We start from the raw sequence: 20,461 nt of genomic DNA on the forward strand, positions 1-20,461 counted from the left end.
TGCAAGTTAGATAGATCCGGACAAGACTATATATACGTGGAGGAATACATAATAGAGGAATGTGTTGCAGAACTCAGAAGCCATTTTGAGATGATGTCCCTGTTGAGAAAACCTATGAAGATGCTGAAATCAACGAGCATGGTTACATTTCTGTCTGTTTCTCCCTCCGTCTCCTCTATTTCACCATGGCAGCTGTCAACCGACGGGACATTAGCAAAGCGGGGTATCAAGCTGTGCTCACAGAGTTAAAACGTCATTGATATGAAAGAGGAGAGTGTCTGTTTACTGTCTCTGTCGAGACATGTAACACCGTGAGTTTTTTCCAGTCTGAAATCTTCCAGCATCTCTCACAACCCAACGTCTCCTTGAGTGACTGTGTTAATTCACTCTTGTACCGGAGAGAAGGGAGGCAGATCCGTTTTCCAATGGCTTCTGTGAGCCTTGTTTCCAGTCCCCCAGCCCCTGTTCTTGACAAAAACATGACAGACTCTGAGCTTGCAGGGGATGAAAGGTCGAGTAACATTCTTGTGCAATTGTTAATACGCTCATCTGTGCGTTTCAGTGCTGTGGGTCTACATGCTTGTGTTACTGTTTTCTTCTTTTAACCATTAATTGCAGGGTATAGAGCCATTTCCACGGTTTCCCCCCTCAAAAATCTTTGCATGCCTCTTTGGTGCAGTTGAATAACGCTGTCCAAAATAGCCTAGATATCCCATCTCCGTGTCGACAAGACTCATTCATGATCATTTCCATGCAAGATCGCAGACCTCATCGTATGTGTTGTTGTGGCACTGGGATGGGTTCATGGCTTCATTGTTGCCATCTGCAGGAGACTATGCAAATGACTATGATGTAAATGCCACGCCCATCCTCGTGCTGTAGTCCCCCTACTGGGCTAAAGGCAATACTACGGAGAAGGGTTCACTCAGGGTTGAGATTATGTGCTACTGCTGGTTTTAGGCCATGCCTGCGTCCTTGTGATTGCTTTGTAAACTTAACAGGACTGTCAGATCATGTGAACAAAGGGTAACACCAGATGATTTAACTGATTTCAACCAAAGAAGAAGAATCAGCTGGTGTTAGTGTTTAGTTTGCTGAAAAGCTTGATTGGACCTGTTACCTCTTACAGATTTAGACCTCTGGTTTAAGTTCTTAAAACGGGCAAGAAAAGTCATGTTGAACTCCAATAGGAACTTTCGGTATGACATTAGTGCTGAGTAAGGGGATTGTGGTTTTATTGCACTTGTAGTGTTACTTTATTATTCTATGGAATCACTGGAAAACTCATGTTTCTATAAATACTGAATGGTTATGCCTAGTATTTGCCTACATTTGTTATCAGTCTTGAAGTAGGTATGATTACAAGTAAAAATGAAAATAGGTAAGGGTAGTTTCAGGCCATTTTTACTCACTCATATTCTAAATATTTAAGTGGGAAAATTTTTTATCGTGGACCTTGAGGCCTTTGCTGCATTAACAGGACTTAAAGTGAAGGTTAGGTACAGCATTATGGTGGCTTTGGCTGTTGAGGGTTTTAGGTTGATAGCTGAGCTGCACTGGTGTCATAGGAAGAGGTAGTGAGTGTCTGTGAAAACAACCCTAGATCAGTGGGTGGACATATTTTCCCATTTTCTGTTGATTTTGTTTCACGTTCCTACCTGCACTGTATTTTTAAAGCAGCTGATATTACATGTAACGAGAACAATATCAACACTGAGATGGTGATGTGTACAATTGTCATAATTTGATAGGAAATGGTATTTTAAACCCACTTTTTAGGATGTACTTTTACATGAAATACTTGCTCTGTATTGGCCATCTACTATAACACATTATGTGATAATTTATTTTTTAAATATTTCAATCATAGTCACTATAAATTTGGACCAGGTGTTATAAAAGGTTGCATTGACTGTCACTGCCAAGCTTTATTGTTGTAACCAACTAAATTTACACTTACCATCCCTGTCTGAAATAGGAAGTCTCCGCAGACACACGGGGGCCCTGGTTTCTGCAGCAAACGAATAGAAAGAAATGTTCCAGAATTATGCTTATGTATCGATCATAAAAATGATAGATGTCAGTATCTTTAAACATCAACATCGCTGTAATCCAGTGTCCAGCATCGGATACTTCCTGGCTGAAAGTTCCTGGCTGTAAAATGTTAGTAATTGTTACGACAGGTGTGCTGAGGCCTTTCAGCCAGATGCTTTCTGTTGAAATTCCATCAAAATGTTTCTCATTTTGCTGTTTAAGTAAGAATAGTTTACTTTACAGTAATGGTTGTCCTTTGTCACAAAGATTTTTGACTTGGAAAGAAGCTTGCGTAAATCATGCGTCACATGTCTCTGACTCCAGGTTGTCATTATATAATGTAAATGAATAACCTTGCTTCTAGAATTAGAGGCTTTCATAGATTTTACCCAACCTTTGTTGTTGAAAAGTTGAATGTAATTTGGTTATATATAAGATAACTGCACACTGGAAATGAAGACATAGCCTTGAATTATTTATATGATGTTTTTAGTACAGGAAAGGCTTAGGGCGTAATGGAAACTGTCTGGCATGATATTAGGTACTTTGTTCCAATCGAAGGGAAAAGACATTACGACAGTTTTAGTATAATTTCATTTTTATTTCTTATTTAATTATTACAGCAGGCTCATCACATGATTTGCTCATGATGTGAAAAACATATTATCACTTGCTCAGGCTGACAAAATACAGTATATAATCCCTTGCAGTTTTACTCATTGTACTGACTGTTTTCCTCTTTTTAGAGAGGATGGCGAACTAGAAGATGGAGAAATAGATGATGAAGGGATTGGGATTGAAGAGGAAAACAAAGAGGCTACAGAGGTGAATGAAGAAAAAGAAAAAGAGAAGGACAAGGAGAAAGAAAAAGAGAAAGCTAAAGAGAAAGAAGAAAAGACTCACAGGCACTCCAGGAAAAGATACAAAAAGACCAGAGAGAAGAGGAGGTCTAAAAGGAGGAGACGTGACAGACAGAAAGTAAGATGCCTTTATACTTGTCATTCCAACATAATATCTCTTAGTGCTACTGCACTCAAGGCACGAATGTGAACTACTTAGACTAATTGAAAATTCACTGCAATGTTGTGCCCTGTCCTCAGCACCACTCCCCCTCCAGCAGCTCCAGCTCTGACAGTTACGACTCTGACTACGACCGACCAGAAAGGCCCAAGAACAGGAAGAACCAGGGATCTAGCCGCGAATCTGATGGCCAGCCCTCTCAGGTGAGTTCCACTCCACTGGCTGTCACTTAATATTCATGTAAACATTATTGTGCAACATTTTTCTCTTTGACCGTTGACCTGCCAGCATGGACGGGATTCAAAGGGAGGCCACGGCAACTCACAGAAGTCCCCGCCGCACAAGAGCAGCGATTTTGACAAATACAGCGACTACAGCGATGACAAGTATGACTATGATGAAGAGGAGGATGATTATGACGATGACATGTCCGAGTATCAGCAGGCAAAAGATTCAACATCCCCAGGTCAGGGAAAGGGACGTCATCCTAAAGACCAGATGAAGAGAGGAGGCATGAGGGGGATGAAACAACAACAGTGTATGCATTTTCAAGTTTAAACATTTTGTATTACACACTGTACATAAAGTCCTTCATCTGATAAGCTTTAGAGATTGATCACTTTCTCCAAAATATGGTTTTCAGTCGGGCAGAGGGGAAGAGGCAGAGGGAGTGGACCAGGCAGAGGACGCGGGATGCTCAACAAGAACAAGAAGATGAAGGGCAAAATGTGGGGGGGACGAGGACGAGGGCGAGGAGGAGATCAGGGAATGGAAGACATGGCACTGGTAAATATGCCTCTGAAAATTCAGCCAGATGTATTAGTATTATATTACTAACTATGGTAAATGGACTGTACTTATATAGCCCTTTTAGTCATGGCGAATCATGCTAAAGCACTATGTATATTGTTGGTGTCTGCATCACAATGTTACAGTCAAATGTGAAAAACTGATAGCTTTTGATTAGTATCCACAATGAACCAAGAACAAAACTAAGACCACATCTTTTGTTTACTTTGTGTCACAGGAGGGAAAAAATACTGGTTTTCAGAAGAAACGTCCAATTATGAGCAAAGAGTTTATCAATCAGCACACAGTCGAACACAATGGTAGATACATCTGCAAGTATTTCCTGGAGGGCCGATGCATCAAGGTACAGTGGCCCTAATGTTCTGTGGCTTGTTTTAACAATGGAAAATATGTGGAAAACACACAAATGACTTTCCAAACTGCAAGCTAAAATGATTTTGTCTTCCTCCAGGGGGAACAGTGCAAGTTTGAACACGAGCTCGTCGTGCCAGATAAGAAAAAGGAACTCTGTAAATTTTACCTCCAAGGATACTGCAGTAAAGGAGACAATTGCATTTACATGCACAATATCCTTCACTAATGACAACAGGTGTTTTTAATTACATTTGTGTAATTGCATTGCATAATGAACTGCACTGTCATTATACCTTTTAATTAGTCCTGTTCCTTAACCTGTGATTGCACATGAATACCCGTGCAAGTTCTTTCATACGGGAGCCAAATGTTATCAGGGGGACAACTGCAAATTCTCCCATGAGGCTCTGACTGATGTGACCAAAGAGTTGCTTGATAAGGTCAGAAAACAGGAAAAAGTGATTTCAATTTTTTTTTTTTAACACCTCCTTACCAAGAGACTCTGCGCTCTAATGGAACATTTGCTTTATTTCTGCTTTCTGACTCATTTTTCAGATTATTAACACCGAAGAGGAGAATGCCCGCGAGGACGAATTGGAGCTGGAGGATCTCAGAAAGCAGGGTATTGCCCCACTTCCAAAGCCTCCTCCAGGGGTGGGGTTGCTGCCCACTCCTGGTCAGAGCAGTCCTACAGATGGCCAAGCGGGGAAGAAGATCCCCTCCCTGTTTGAAATCAAGGTTCAGCCTACCGTGGACTTGGCTCAAAAAATTGGTCTGAGGTAACTAAAACAATCTGTAATCAAACTCCAAAGAGTACTTGAAGCCTATCCTCAACCTAACTGTGTACTTTTTTTTTCAGTGGGTCCAACTTCTCCCAGAATCAAGGTGAAGGCACAAATCAGTTTAGTGGCACCTCAGAGGACACACAGAGTGGAGGTATGGTGCCTTCAGGCCCCTCTGCTCCTCCTATTCCTCCTCCTGGATCACCTGGTCCCATGGGTCACCCCACGGGATCATCCATGCCGCAGAGCCCCCCAGGACAGCACCCACCACAAGGATTTCCAATGCAGCCACCAGTCCCCTCTGGTCAACCCCCACCTTTCCATGGAAACCTACCTAATATCAACCCTCAGATGAATATGCAGAGACCTCCATTCCCTCCTATACCAGATCTACAGATGCTGCAAAGTCTCTTCCCTTTTCCATCACTGGGTCAGAACCAGGTAGAGTTCTTTGGCAGCTTCCTGCGAAACCAGACCATGGGCCAACAAGGAGGTCAGTGTGATATTGAATAGTTATCCAATATGTTAATTACATTTTGACCATTACTGAAATTGCAAAATTTTATTTTGTTATTTTTTTCTGTATAGTGGACCCTAGTGTGGCTTTCATACAGAACCTCCAGCAGCAGATGGGTGCAGAGTCACAGTTGCAGTCTTTACCACCAGCAGTACAGAAAGCCATCTTTTTACACCTGACACAGACACAGAGTAATGAGCCACAGAGAGCAGAGGCTCAGGATGATAACAACACAAACAGAGGTAAGTGCCCAAGCGCCAAAAAGCAGGTTTGCTGAATTCAGATAAAATGAAAACCCAGTAAAATCCAAAATCCCCTCAGAAACAGACTTGTATTACCCAGGAAAATGATCCAAATATATAAATCCAAAATATGTTTTTTTTTTTTTTTTTTTTGCAGATGAAACTACAAACTGGTACTCGAGTGATGAGGAGGATGGGAGCTGTGTTGCCTCCATCCTTAAATCTCTGAAAAAGCAGAATGAGATGCAGCAGTCTCAGTCCAAGCCCCCCCAGGCCGCCCCAGTGGCCCCAGCACTGGGTGACCCTCGGCTTGTGAAGGAGAGGGCCCCGCCCAGTGACCCACGTGTGAAGACGGACCCCCGACAACGGCCCCCTGATGTGAAAAAGGAGTCGGATGGAGCTGCAGATCCACGGCTCTCCAGAGACCCCAGGAAGATGAGACCGATGGACACAAGTTCCTATCGCCAGCAGGGCCACTCTGTTCCTCAGAAGCCTCCCACAGGAGAGGAGGATGATGAAGGAGAGAGGGAGCTCAGGGACAGAGCTGTTCTCATCCCTCTAGATGCCAGTCCTGGCGTGGTGCTGCGGGACCCTCGATGTCAGTTAAAGCAGTTTAGCCACATCCGTGTTGACATTCTGCTCCAGAGGCCTGCCTTCGCTCAAACAGTGGTGTGGGCACCCGAGGACCTGATCCCTTCCCTGGTGCCCAAACAGGAACACTCCATCAACCTTCCTCTTCCACCCTTAATCGCCGATGCTCAGATGAACCGAACAAGCCTGCCTGAACATCCCCCTGTCTCCAGCCCTCCGCCATCTGACCCCAGACTGTTGGCTGCACGTTTGAAGGAACGTATTCGATTGCCCTCTGGATCTCTAGAGTCTCGGACCTCCACTGAGAGACCAGTAGACCCACGCCAGCAAAAGGCTCTGGACCCCAGACTCAAGCGTACAGGAAGCCTGGACTCCAAGCTGCTGGTTCAGAAAGAGCCCTCCTCTGGAGGTGGAGTTGTGGACCCCAGGCTACAGAAGGCCAGTTCCAGCTCCTCTCCTCACGCTGCTCGAGCCAAGCCAGAGCCTGAGAGGCTGCCGCCGTATGCCCCTCGTCTGGCATCCTCTGGTGGAGGGCTGGAGAGTCCCACTACAATCCTTGGGGGCATCAGTCTATACGATCCTCGTGCTCAAACAGAGCAGGCTCAGAAGGAGCAAGTAGAGCCTCCTAAAAAGGCGGGTATTCTGAAACACCCTGCAAAGAGAGACAACACTCCACCACCATCACTCTCGCCAACTCAACGAAGTGGCTCTTTTGAAGAGGCCAAAAGCACAGACGTTGCCTCAGATCAGCCTCCACCTTCCAGTTCCCCCACTGTGCCTCCCGCCTCACCTGTCAAACCCCCTGCTGTTCATAATCTCCCCATCCAGGCGCTGGCCGGGCTGATCCGACCCCAGTACACTGACCCCAGGCAGGCCAAACTAACAGGACAGGGCTCTACAGGAGCACAAGAAGAGGCAGAGGTAAAGAAGGAGCAGGAGCAGGAGGAGGAGCAGAAGAAGGAGGAGGCCCCAAAGGAGGACCCGAAACAGGGGGATCCAGAAGAGGGGGCAGAAGACAGGACGCTTAAAGATGTGTTCAAGACCTTTGATCCCACAGCTTCCCCTTTCTGTCAGTAAACACTTCAGTGTGGAAATGTGGAAAAGTTGCATAAGATTTGTATATCGAGGAGACGTGTGTATTAATCTTTATTTAGCTTTACATGAATCTATTTATTTCTGTATATAAATGATCCTGTATAAAATCACATGTTATTGAGTGCACCACACATTTGACTGAGTATAGAGAGGATGCTGGATGTGTGCAGACACAGTGTATAGTCCCTTTTAACATAATCATATTAATGCTGAAATGTGTGTTTTGTAAGTGTGTATGTCAAGGTCTTTTTATCATTCTGTAATTTTCATGGATCTTCGAAACAATCAGAAAAACTTGTATAGTTTTCACTAAGGACTGACCCACATGTTGTTTGCTAAACTCTGGGTTCATTTCAGGCATTACACCCTGTAGAATAGATTCACTCATTCACTCTACATACAGAGAGATAATGCTGAGTAATCGATCAAACCACAATTGTAAGAATTCCCTTGAGAATTTTTGTATTTACATATTTATTTCAAGACACTTTTATATCAAGAAGTATTTTAAGTTTATGCTCACTTTTATGATAAGGGATTTTTTCACCATAAGTTAACCGATGTTTTATTGAACATTTACATTTTTTACCGCACACACCCTGATATGAGCTTGTGATTTGTTGAGCTCTAACATGATCAGGTAAGATTCCCTGCAGGCCCTCGTAGCATGTAACAATGACTGATTGCAACTCCCTTTTTACAGTTTTTAAATTAAACTCTACAATTAAACTAGCTTGCAAATTTTTTTTTTTTGTGCAATATGAGACCGTTCCCTGCTTAGCTGAGAATACATTTTCTGTAGTTTTGCAACATTGCAGCTCTTCAATTTCAGCTTTTGTTCATTATTGGACTGTTGTCATTTTAAGTGGCCTAAATGCTTTGAGGATTCTACTGTTGTGGGTTTTTCTGACTTGCTAACCTTGAAGTAATGGATCGTTAATTGTTATATCATTGTCATCCCTCAAAACACTCACCGCTGACAAGCTTGTAAGTAGCTCCTAAAATGTCCCTCACTATTTTTCAAAACAGATAATCAGAATAAGAAGTCAAGAGAGAAAGAAAAACAGTGTATTATACAAAGAGGATACTATCTTGTTGACATTGTAGTTATGTGTATATGTGTTACAAATATGACCATTATGCCTATTTTCTCTGTAGAATTTTATTGGAGTTGACTGTAGATGAACCCATATGGGGTAATGTGTGCTACAAAGGGTGGATGTTGTAGACCTAAGGTGGCATATCGCTTGGCAGTTGTTTTAATTAAAAGTTCTGTGTCTGTTACGTTGAGCTTGTCGTTTGACCGAAACTAAGCTATTTACTTTTTTTTTTATCGTTTTCATAATTCTCATTGTAAATGCCTATTTTGTATCACGTGTACAGTGTGTTTTTGAGTGTTTTAATGAATAATGCTTTATTTTTTTCCCGTCAGTATGGTGGTTATGGTTGTAATAATACTGTATGACATTTTAACAACACATATGCCCGTCACATTTCAGTGATTTTATTATGAATATCTGAAATAAAGAGATAAAACATCATCAGTTTTACTTCAGAATCAAACTTCAAGTTGAAATGTGTCATTTTAGTGTGCATGTCCAACATTATAACAAATATCAGCTCCAATACAAACCCAGCTGAAGTATCTTTGAACATGACAATCTGTGGAAGTGCTGCAAGGGTTTATGGGCATCATATCATTATTAGTATGTCACATGGAAAGCAAAAACAATCCCATCAGTCTTAAGGTGACGTACTTCTCAAGACACTTCATGTGTCACTTGTAGCCATCTTGTACAGTAACTGATGGGGCAAGACTGGGTGCTACAGGGTGAGATGAGGTCTTCCTCAAACCCAGCTCATCCGTCTCTGGGTTAGAGGTCTGCTGGGCTCGATGGATCTCCAGGTTCCTCTTCCACTGGAAACACAGAGCTGTAGCCTCTGCTCCATCTGAGTTTGGCTCAGGCTGCTTCAAACCCTGGAATAAGAGCATAACTTTATGGTTTTAACAGCTCAGGAGACAATTCACACAACAAAGAGTTTGAGCTGTATCACAGAGAACACCTCATTGCTTTACAGGTTTGTTGCTGTATGTTTGTGGTGTTAAATTTACTGTGATGCAGGCTGTCTCCGCAGCATGGACCCCACGCAGGACTGTCTGGAGTAGATTCTGTGCGTTCTTCACAAGGATCTCATCAGATGATTTGCACCCAGGTGTTACAGCATTAACACTAAGTAAACAATAAAATACGGTCTCATTACCTTTCTTTATTATTACTTTTTTTTCTAGCTTAGTTTTCAGCGTATGATTTGTGCCCAAGCTCTTCTGACCTGGAGATGATGCTGAGCTGGTTGGTGATGGTGAGAATCTGCTCAACAATGAGGGACAGTTCAACCGTACACTGTTTATCCAAGCAGTGGTTGGCAATGACTCTGATAAACTGAGTCACTGACTGGCAGTTTGAGATCACGTCTTTGGCTGCAGTGACAAATACCTCTTTATTCTGAAAAGAGAAAGGATTGTGGATTATTTGCATCTGCAAATATCCAGACAAAGGTAAACTAGAATTATTGCTTTGCGGTTGTATGCCCCCCGTCACTCAGATTAGTTTCAGGTTACATCCCTGTTTATTCAGAATCATATCAAATATCAACCATTTGTGTGAAATTTTCCTCATAATTGCTTAGTGAATTCTTGAGTTATGACTATAAATGTGAATTGTGCAGTCACAGTGACCTTCACCTTTGACCTTTAACCACCAAAATATAATCAGGTCCTCCTTGAGTCCAAGTGGACAGTTTGTGCCAAATGTGAAGGGATTCCTTGAGGAGTTCCTGAGATATTGTGTTCACAAGGCAATCATGTAATGTGAGATCGCTGTGACCTTGACCTTTGAGCACCAAAATCTAATCAGTTCATCCTTGAGTCCAATTGAATGTTTGTACCAAATTTGAAGAAATTTCTTCTGGGCATTACTGAGCTATTGCATTCATGGGAATGGGATGGAAGGAAAACATAATGCCTCTGGCCCTGCCTGTCGCAGGCACAGAGACATAAAAAAGTGACCTCTGGTGGTCCTTACTGGTATTGGGCCTTTCTTCTTCAAGTACTGAGTCATGTAGAATATTTTGTCAGCCATCTTCCTGGTCACCTGCACAATTCTGTTGTCCTTGGGATCCCAGCTGTCACTTTCTTGTTTTAGAAAAATGGAGGTGTAGGTCAGTGAAGAAGCTTGGTATGCACCAGAACCGGCACCATCCTGTAGAGAAAAATAAGAACTTGATTTATTGTGACACAAAGGAAACACTGATCTGTAAAATCTTGTCAGTCATGAGATACCTACATCTTTTTCCATGTTTGCAGTTCCATACTTGGCCACAGTTGCCATGTTCATACTTGTTTCTGGAGCATATACACTCTCTGTATTGTCTTTCTGACAGGATGTCATTGCTGTGTCAGAGGGAAATTCAACTTTGACTTTGACTTTAGATGGGATTGCAGCCAACACTTCTTTGATACCCTCAGTTGTTAGTCCCTGTAGACCGGCTCTAATGTGCTCTTTAGCCTCTTGGTGAATCCCATCTTGCCTTCTGATCTCCTCCACCACATAGTGAGCTTTGGCTGACCAGCACTGTATCTGTACATCCAGACTGAGCGTGTCACAAACGTAATGAGTCTCTACCATGAGCCTCGCCCTGCTGATGACATCTGAAATCTGAAAAGACAAGTGGTCGTTGATAGACCTCAGATTAGAGCGGGCGCGTGGGTCATGGACATAGTTTAAACATTCCTCCACTCTTTTGGTTGCAGATTTTACATTTTCAAAAAGTGTTTGTGCTGCGTTTTCAAATTTTTGCTCTTCATCTTCTGTGTTGTTTTCCCTTAAGTGTTCAGCTGCAAAATAAGCAATGTTGACAATATTTTGAAGTGCAGTGTCATAATCCTTATTTGCTTTGCTTAGATGACCAGAGAGCATTCGAATTTTAATCAAAAGATGTCTCTGAAAGAATTCTGATTTTGCAAGTTGCATCACACTTGGCATTATGTCAAGCTCTTCTGCAGCTTTAAGGTAAGCTTCAGTCAGTGTTTTTAGTTCATCCTGGTATCCTGTTAGCTGTTTGGATTTGTAAGCACTCCTACAATTTAGACTGGTGATCCTTGCTGCCTCTTGGATTCGAAGCGAGTTCTCAGACAACACTGACAGCTGTTTCTGAGGTATCAACTGGTTCATTGCAGCTGATGTTCCCAAAATCTTATCAAGAGAATTCAGCAAAATCTGAATGGAGAGACCCCATAGGATAGAGAGTGCCTCTAGTTGATCCACCTGTTCTTCCAGTGAGGCGGAGAACTCAACCAGATACCTTGTGTTGTTCTGGGCTTTGTTCAGTTTGTTGTGTAAACCGCTGTAGGTTTCTTGACCGTCACTTCGTGATGTTAAGTCAGACGATGTCAAGAGCTGGACCGTGTCAGCACATAAACTCATCACTTCATTGAGTTGCTGTGTAACAGTGGCTGCCATTGTCGGCAGATTTCCTTGCAGCGCAGTGTAAACAGCATGATACCAGGTTCCAGCTACTGGCAGTAAAACCTTTCTGATGTTGTTAATAAGGTCAGAAAAGTGTGTGCTGTGTTTGTAGATGCTCTCTGTGCTCATTGCCGAGCTCATCGCCATCTCTTGAGCTGTCTGGACGAGCAGTGGAGTCAGTGACACCAGCTCTGCTCTAAAACCTTCCAACTTTTGACAGTCAACTACATCAACGATGGCCAATGCCTCCTTTGTAGCTTGAGCAAAACAGTTTGACAGCTCCAGAACACCAGTGCAGGCCTGGTTGAGAGCCGTCACATCTTTCTCTTTAGTCACAGTCACAACTTCATACAAGAGGGGTAAAAGGTCGAATTCAAGAGGCTTTTGGATGAGTTTGGGCGCATCGGAGACAGCTGGGATCTTTAAATCATCACTGTCATATTTATGAGCCAGCTCTGCTTCTATGGTTTCCTCATCTGAGCGCTCTTCCTCATGTTCAGCTTGGGAATGCCTCTCTATAAGCTCCAAGACAGGAGAAGCAGAGCCTCTCATTATATGATCCGTGTTCAGCTCACAGGTGTCTTCCACTGGTAAACATAACTGTGAGATTTCAGGCTGACGTGCCCCCTCTCGCAGCGGGCTCAGCAGCTGTGGATGCTGTTGGCCGTCCAGTCCCTCTCTTAGCACTTTAAAATGCTGAATGACTGTGGAAACATTGTTTGAAAAGCTGGAATATACCTCCACATTTAAACAGGAACCTGAAAGCATGTCTCTGACGGACTCGCCCACTTTGGTCTGAGATGACTGAACCTGTTTCAGCAGCACCAGGAGGCCATTCCTGTAGATGGGGTTATCACTTCTGTCCAAGTGCCTCCTCACTGACTGACTCACCAGCTTCATGTGACAAATGAGGTTTGTTGCATGTTCATTAAACAGTCTGTAGCTCTGTTCTCTGTACGCTGTGTCACATCCATGCCGGTCACTGACCATCTCATTAATAGCAATACTGGTGAACTCCCTCACATCCATCACATCACTGAGAGCATCCTGAAGCTGGCTAGTGTCCTCCTCCCATTTCTGACAAACCTCGTGAAGCTTTTGAACGGTTTGCATTGAATTATCCGCCAGCTCCAGTGAAAGAGGTGCGATCCGAGCTCTGAGTCTTGTAAGGCATGCTCGTGAGTTCTCCACGTTCTCCAAACTCTTTGCATCAACTGCCACAGCTGAGATAAAATTTGCCACTTGTGTTATTCTATCAGTGGAAGATATGAAATCCTCAACTAGTGGCTGAATAAAGTTCAGATCCATTTTTGTAGAGGAATCTGCTACCAGGATCTGTCTCGTCACACTTAAAAGTTCCTCAAATGTAGAAGATGCTGTAAGAAATGTGTCCAAGACTTGATAGAGAATGGTAGTCATCAAAGCTTTGTCAAGCATTTGTATTTGTTGCATCAATAAAGTAAAGGTGTTCTCAAGGCTTTCCTCATCAAGATCCTCTGAGGACTTTAAAATCCTCTTTATGTCAGACCAGAACTGCAGGATGTGACGACAATGACCCACCACTCTTTGCTGAAACTCTGGACGAGAAGAGTTTGCTACAACCATACAGTGAAACACAAGATCTCTTACCATGCTGTCAAAGCCACTGTTTCGGATTGAGGAGTTGGAGGAACTAGTAAGTATTTGCAGCAGACTGGCCCTCCTCTCTGTGTAATACCCAAAAGGACCCAGTGAGCCTCCATGGCATTCGCTATTCAGGGTTATAATAATGTCACTCACTGTGCTCTGCACCTTGTCCAGGATGTATCTCTTCGATGCCTGTGCCTGCTCGTTAGTAGGGTGTTTGATGGTTGTGCACATGGCCGTGTGCAGCATGGAGATGCACCTCCTCAGGGTCTCCAATGAATCAAGAAGCTGTTTCGTTTGTGTGGGATCCTGTAAGGAGTTTGCCCTCTCCACTGTCAGACTGTTGAGGAGACACAGAGCCTCAGAAAACACCTGGAACGATCGGAGCAGAGACTTGATGTCTGAAGAGGAGCCAAGCTCCGAGAGGCACTCCAATACCCGATCAGCAGCAGCTACAACTCTCCTGACAGTAGCGTCATCGCCCACTAACAGAACCTGAGAGCAGAGAAACAGTTAAGATCACCATGTTACTGCTTTTTACTTTACTAATTATCCTGCTAGCTGTGTCAGTCAATCAGTCAACCATTTTAGTCCTGAAATATCTCAACAACTATTGTATACGCATTCTAGGTCCTCAGAGGATGAAGCCTTCTAATGTTGGAGACCCCCTGAAGTGTCCTCTAGCACCACCATTTTTTTCTTACATTGAGATGTCAACAGTGTTGTATGGATTGACATGAAATTTGGTTTAGATATTCATGCCCCCCAAATTATAATTCTGATAGTGACAAGATCAGGTGGAAATTATGATACTATACTATAATACTAATGATGTTCCCCATCAGCCTCTGCTCAGGCAAACTAAGATGGAAAACATGGTAAACATTATACCTGCTAAACATCAGCCAGCTAGCCTGCAGATTTGAGCCTTTAGCTTAAAGTATTGCCACAACTGAGTCATTGAGTCACTAGTATGGTTGACTCTCAGTTTTGTTCATATTTCACACATGTTGACCGTATTCTGAATAGTAACATAACATGTCACTGATCAACTTTAATGACTACATGTAAAATCTAAATTAAATATGAATATAAATATAAATCAAAATTAAAACTAGGTCTGTATGGACATAAAGCTAATACTGACACAGTGAAAAATTCTACATTGTGGAGCACAGGCACTGTAGATATAAAGAGACTTAGTTGTTTTGGAGTATGAGTGCATGATATTATGACAAAAGCAATTATGGGTAAGGACAGAAGTCCCCTCATCATTTTGCAATCTCTTCCGAAGCCTTGGACAATGCTGGGAAACACAGCTTTTATGTGTCAGCATGTTCTTACTGCAAGAGCTATTGTTTGCAGAAAATGTTGAAATTTAAATTGCACAAATATGATACTCTGGTATGCTGAATCAGATCTAGACAGCATTTATCATAGCCAAAGAGAAGAAAGACCGGATAAAGTTATAAAACAGTGTTGGTAACAAAGTAGACCTCTGTCCTTTTTTAAAGTTTACAGTGAATAGGCAATGTAATCCACTTTCATAAATTACAGTAGGTCTGTGCACAGACATGACACCATAGATAAGATATCAGTCAGTAGCTGACATTAAGAAAAAGTTCACCGTCCTCACAAATTAACAAAGGATAACTTAAACTGTTATTTGCAACAGTGTATTATGTCCATTTAAGGAAACCTTGGAGAAAGTAAAGCTGATGCAGCTGTTGAAGATGAATCTATTGGAACCTGTCCGTGTTTTTAATCAGTAGATGTCTGGTGTTGGACAACGCAGCCTTTACTTTCTGCCTATCTATGTTTAGTTTACTGTAAAAATTGTAATATTTTTAGAACATATCAGATGTTTGGTAACACATTTGCAGACACCTTTTCAACCAGGAGAAGAAAAGTCATACTTTACTTTGACTAATCTCAGAAAGACGTTTTGTGTAGCGGCGATGAGTTCCTCTCTGTGTTCAGCCAAACTTGGCTGGATGCTGAGTTTCTGGGCTGCCAGCAGCACATGCTGTCCAGACACAGTGACGGACTCCAACAGTGATGACATCTCCATGTGCAAAACCTCATCCTCTGTCTCATTTATATGCCTGGAAGTAAAGAGCCTGGTGTTTGATAATATATTACACATGTCCATCTCTTACATAAATTAAATGAAGTTACATGTTGGAATGAGAATTTTTGCAGATTGTTGGACCTGCAGTCTTGAACATTAAATTTCTATTCGTTACACCACACTGTACATACCTGGAGGCCACTGCTGCCATGTTCTCAGTAGCTCTAGCCACAGCCTGAGCTGCTTCCTCCAGGTGGCTGAACTGCTCAGGTTCCTCTGCACTGTCACACAGCAGCACCAAATGGCACAAATGACTGGAAATTGGTGCGACCACCTGCTCCACTGCAACGGTCCTAATCAACCCGTGATCAAATAAAGAGCACATAGTTAGCAGCGTGATTCTCTCTGGTCAAAAGAAAGCGAGCATCTCCATTTGTTGTAGTGTTCCTGCTGTATTCAAAGTGGTAGTTGTATTAATAATTCATTGGACTGTACAGAGGAGCTCATGCTTGATGACAGTGTTTCATAGCAACTGGTGTCACCTGACCGAGGAAACATAACCTCATCAGGTTTAAAGAGTGAGTAGCTTTCTTTTTTCTCTGACATACTGTCGTGTATGCAAACCTGCAGTAGCTCAGCTCCTGGGAGCAGATTTTACCATGTGCTGCAACAAAGGATTATTGGCATTATCATTTAACCTATTAATTATTATTTTGACTAACTGATTACTGCTTTAGGCAAGTGGGTTTAGCAAAAGTGGGACATTAAAGCCACAATATCAATCTCACCACAACACTACTTGTCATTGAACAGTCAGTTCTGTCTGTGTGAATTTAGTTAGGCCAAGTTGAACTTCATATAGGAGACTGGCATGTGTTCAGGGAAAGTGGACCGTCAAATGAACTGGGCTTTATAAGCCATAAGAGCTTTAAGTAAATATAAATTTGACATTGTATTTTCCTAAAGCTATGTTGTCTCTGATCACTGTTCAGTATTTCTCTTGGAATCATATTTTGAGCACCATCACACCAATGTTCTTTCAAGTAACACTGTTAGTAGTAGTTACTTGTAGTAGTTATAGGAAACACAGAATTATCTAAAACAGTTAATAAAGTGTCTTTACTGTAAAAAAGTAGATCAGTGTCCCACTTTAACAGTCTGGCTGCCCAACTAAACCTTAAAAGCCTGATTAGGAAAAAAGCGATCTTACTGGGTTTGAGAGTCTAGTAATCAGCTCCATTCAATAGTAACAGTAATCAACTCCCTTTAAAATTTTACATGGATGTTCAGAAGTATGGGTTTTATACCATTTCAGAAAAACATGACTGGTGTGAGTTAATATGTGTTATAGTGCTCTGGCACATTTGCCAAAAAGTGTCCCACTTTTGCTGGATCCACCCTCAAAAAAATGTCAGATATGCAAAACCAAGAGGTATTTAATTTACAATCATATGACAGTGACAAATCTCCATATCTGAGAAGCTGGAACCTGAGAGTGTTTGGTATTTTTGCCTGAAAAATAAAAAAAAGGTAATCAAAATGGTTGCTGATTATTTTTCTGTTAGATCCTTATAGTTATAATGCTAATTTAGCAGAAGAAAACTTGACATTTGAGCAAGTTTTACTGCAAATACATCCTAAAGAGTTTTCCAGCTCCTTTGAATTATGTAAAGTTGTGTCCCAGAGCTTGAGTTTTTATCTGTACATTTACAGCATGGCAACCAGCAGAGAGCAGCACACACCATCAAAACATAAGCAAACCGACCAACGACCACACGGCACTCTTTACAAAAACAGCGCACAGAGCCAGGAAAGTTCACTCTAAAATTTATCAACAGATAAATATATAGCTCAAACACAACTTTAAACATCAAACATACAGCACACTATAATGGAAATGATATTCAGTGACAGTAGTATACTCAGAACAAAACCCCAAAGAACGGTGAGATTAAACGTTGACAACAAACAAACATACAAACAAAATATAACCATCACAGTTAAAATTTACCAAAAATGTCAAGTGTCGGTTTCTCTGCATACAGGTATAGCATCGGTTTAACAGATGCAGAGGGAAGACGTGAATGTGTACAGTATATGCCATCATGCCAGTGGAATTAAATGGTAAAAATAAAGTGTATCAGATCAGAAAAAGATTCATACAACACAATAGAGAGCTAATTAATCATAGTGAGCCATAAAGTGACTTAGCACTGAAGTCTTCATATAAAGTTTTTGTTCTTTGGCATTGCACGTGTCAATCTGACTTCGGTCTACTGCAAAGTTACCCACAAGTCCTGAGACTGGAGGGTGTCATCTGAACTTACTGATATCTGTTTTAATAGTATTCATTTACACCTTTTGTTCATGTTATTTTGCGATAAAGCTGTTCAAATGTGTAAAATAGTTGATATTCTTTCTTCTTTGGGAACATTTAATATATAATTTAATATATTCACAATCTAGCCCAGCGGGGTAAAAATTTGAGCACTGATGAGCCGTGGACTTTAGTGGTGGCAGGTTTTCGGGGCCCTTACATTCCTCCATGTTGACTTAAAATGAGCTTTTCCCATGAGCCCCAAAGAGCTCGTTTATGTATAGTGATTGAGTGCAGCACATTCCCACCTATTTTTAGGGCATTAGTCATGCCATGGGCCCCTGTAAATGACTGTAGGTGGACTCCCATCACAGACTTTCATCTGGCCGTGGAGAGTAATGTATCTCGTATTTCATGCTAAAACCCAATTCCTAATAATATAATGGTAGAATTAAACGGTCTGCTTAGGTGAAGTCTGGAAAGCTTTTGGAAATAAATCATGATCAGGTCTTATGTCATGACATATTGTGAATCATTTCCTCCAGTATCAACTAAGATATCCTCATTTAAACCTGGAAACCTTTGGGGGTCCATGTAAAAGGCCAGCTGCATACCTGAGCGATTCAGCTTCAGATAATTTGCTCTACTGCACATTGCACTCTTGGAGCATTTGTTCATTCAGAGCACCGCCGAGAGTAAAGATCAAAATGTAAATCAGTCGAAATCACGTACGTTACATCCACTTTAACACCTACAAACAACTTGGTTAAAAGCATGACCAGAACAAGTGGAATGCTTATGCAAAGTCGCAAAGCTTGTAATGTGAATAGCGGCATTTGCGTCTTAATTTACAACCCATCCTCTGTATTTCAGGCGTGGATAATAAAGGAAACATGGCAACTAAAGTGTTAATAGAGAACTCAGTGCTGCCGATTACTGCATCCTGAACTCGGTCCCAATGACCTCAGAGAGAGCTTTTGAGACAACTCTAACAACACTGGCGGATGACATCAGGACACAACGTTTTAATCACTGTGTGTGTGGGTGTAAAACGAAGAAATATCTTTGGCTGATTATCTGCGGGAGGGAGGGTAAGTCAGATTTGTATAACAGATATCCGTAAGCCGGAAATAGTACAGAAAAGATACAATCTTTCACTCCCAGGAAGAACTGAATATACAAATGACTCCAATAATATACTATACAGGACAAATCTTTGGCATAAAAAGTAAAGCTATTGGAGCCAAGGCATTCATTCTTATCAAACATCAGTGCTTTTAGGAAAACATACTGTAGATACAGTATGTTTATAATGGCCTTCAAAACCCCCAACTCTTCTCGAAGCCCAGTTTTATACAATATGGCTTAAAGTGTATGTATAAAAATAAATTTGCTATGTAACACAGCCCTGAGGGTTTTGTTGTCCACCAGTATTCATGCCGTCTCCACATCTCCACACGGATGTGGGTCTCCATCAACAGCCACGCTCCGCTGGCTGGGAGTTACCTCCTTTCAGATTAGCTGAATTCCACAGCAAGTGTCCTCTGGCAAGCCACATTGTCACCTCAGAAACCTGTTTCCTGGACCCCCCACCCACAAAAAAATATCAAGTCTCCAAAAAATATGGAGAATATTCTTCTCTTCCACATATGGAAGACTGAAGGGCCTGGTGCCACTGGGGCGGCAGGGCTGCAAGACCCCGTGCTATTGGATCCTTCCTGACCCAATCCCTAATCGCATTGGCTCCTCTGGGACCCCCCCCCAACTCCAAGTCTCAGTGATTCTTTTCCATCCAGTCCCAGCTTTCATCACTGTCCTTCCTGTTCTTTTCTGCCTCGATGATCTCTCTGTAGCGCCGACGGAAGAAACCCATCTGTTAAAGAATGAGAAAAGCAAAGATTTGCGTTAGTGAGGTGTATCTGTGCTCAGATGCAACTGCAGCAGTGAAAATCTTTCATGTTTTAGCCCATTAACTACAAATCACACACACTTCACATTAGCGATGACCATTTTCCAAACCATATCATTATTTTTTAGGGTAGGTTTTTCTCTCTTGAGGTGGTCATTGCTTTTTAGAAATTCAAAACTATTACCTAAAGTCATATTATCCCATATCATCTCATCAGAGGCATATTGGTACAGAAATGAGAGCAGGATTAATTTTCTCATCTAATCCTTGGAGAGGAAACAAATAAGCATATTTCCCAAAATGTCTATTTTGGCAATTAGTGCTTAGACATAATTCTCTAATTACCAGATTTATGGGATCCTTATCAAAATGTTTACTAATGTTATGCATGGATGCATGTTATATTGGACTTCAGCTTGTAAATGGTGTATTATTCAGCAACTAACTGTCAGGAGTGTCAGTGAACGACCCACCAGAGAGAGTTTATTAAAAACAGTTCATTCTTTCAGCTGCATTATTAGAATAATAACATAGTTGATGGATTGATTTCACCCATGGTGATGAAAG

General features: G+C 41.9%; 3 protein-coding genes across 4 annotated transcripts in view; 1 reads left to right on the forward strand and 2 right to left on the reverse strand.

Annotated features, from left to right (window-relative positions):
• Nucleotides 1-20: 20 nt before the first annotated feature.
• On the forward strand, nucleotides 21-8,986 carry LOC130181293 (zinc finger CCCH domain-containing protein 6). The gene is made up of 12 exons (XM_056395355.1): nucleotides 21-511; nucleotides 2,781-3,012; nucleotides 3,135-3,257; nucleotides 3,343-3,592; nucleotides 3,698-3,840; nucleotides 4,082-4,207; nucleotides 4,316-4,430; nucleotides 4,549-4,658; nucleotides 4,774-4,997; nucleotides 5,078-5,493; nucleotides 5,589-5,759; nucleotides 5,917-8,986. The coding sequence occupies exons 1-12, from the start codon at nucleotides 426-428 to the stop codon at nucleotides 7,425-7,427; spliced, it is 3,507 nt and encodes a 1,168-aa protein (XP_056251330.1). The 5' UTR covers nucleotides 21-425; the 3' UTR covers nucleotides 7,428-8,986.
• Nucleotides 8,987-9,107: 121 nt separating this feature from the next.
• Nucleotides 9,108-16,253, reverse strand: LOC130181292 (uncharacterized). Of its 2 annotated transcripts, none has more exons than XM_056395354.1 (7): nucleotides 15,860-16,253; nucleotides 15,519-15,702; nucleotides 10,790-14,092; nucleotides 10,598-10,705; nucleotides 9,777-9,949; nucleotides 9,559-9,676; nucleotides 9,108-9,423 (listed from the first exon to the last, which is right to left on the reverse strand). In XM_056395354.1, exons 1-7 carry the CDS (start codon nucleotides 16,051-16,053, stop codon nucleotides 9,223-9,225), a joined length of 4,281 nt encoding a protein of 1,426 aa, XP_056251329.1. In that variant the 5' UTR covers nucleotides 16,054-16,253; the 3' UTR covers nucleotides 9,108-9,222. The 2 variants fall into 2 exon arrangements, with proteins under 2 accessions (XP_056251329.1, XP_056251328.1); XM_056395353.1 differs by having other exon boundaries at nucleotides 10,529-10,705.
• A 1,230-nt stretch (nucleotides 16,254-17,483) lies between these two features.
• itga9 (integrin, alpha 9) overlaps nucleotides 17,484-20,461 on the reverse strand; it is a 47,283-nt gene continuing 44,305 nt past the window's right edge. Inside the window, exon 28 of the mRNA XM_056396014.1 lies at nucleotides 17,484-19,858. Coding sequence (XP_056251989.1) covers nucleotides 19,760-19,858 — 99 coding nt within the window. The 3' untranslated portion in view covers nucleotides 17,484-19,759. The remainder of the gene's footprint in view (nucleotides 19,859-20,461) is intronic.

This window comes from Seriola aureovittata, chromosome 14 (assembly GCF_021018895.1).
Source record: "Seriola aureovittata isolate HTS-2021-v1 ecotype China chromosome 14, ASM2101889v1, whole genome shotgun sequence".
In the NCBI taxonomy this organism is placed as follows: Eukaryota; Metazoa; Chordata; class Actinopteri; order Carangiformes; family Carangidae; genus Seriola; species Seriola aureovittata.

What these genes read in the sequence shown, in the direction of transcription:
- LOC130181293 (XM_056395355.1), top strand. Translation starts at nt 426, where the DNA reads ATGGCTTCTGTGAGCCTTGTTTCCAGTCCCCCAGCCCCTGTTCTTGAC. An exon ending in TGGAGGGCCGATGCATCAAG is followed by an intron (nt 4,208 to 4,315) that starts GTACAGTGGCCC and finishes GTCTTCCTCCAG; the next exon opens with GGGGAACAGTGCAAGTTTGA. An exon ending in GCTCAAAAAATTGGTCTGAG is followed by an intron (nt 4,998 to 5,077) that starts GTAACTAAAACA and finishes TTTTTTTTTCAG; the next exon opens with TGGGTCCAACTTCTCCCAGA.
- LOC130181292 (XM_056395353.1), bottom strand. Translation starts at nt 16,053, where the DNA reads ATGTGCTCTTTATTTGATCACGGGTTGATTAGGACCGTTGCAGTGGAG. An exon ending in AGAAGAAAGGCCCAATACCA is followed by an intron (nt 9,950 to 10,528) that starts GTAAGGACCACC and finishes TTCTCTTTTCAG; the next exon opens with AATAAAGAGGTATTTGTCAC. An exon ending in CGGAGACAGCCTGCATCACA is followed by an intron (nt 9,424 to 9,558) that starts GTAAATTTAACA and finishes CTCTTATTCCAG; the next exon opens with GGTTTGAAGCAGCCTGAGCC.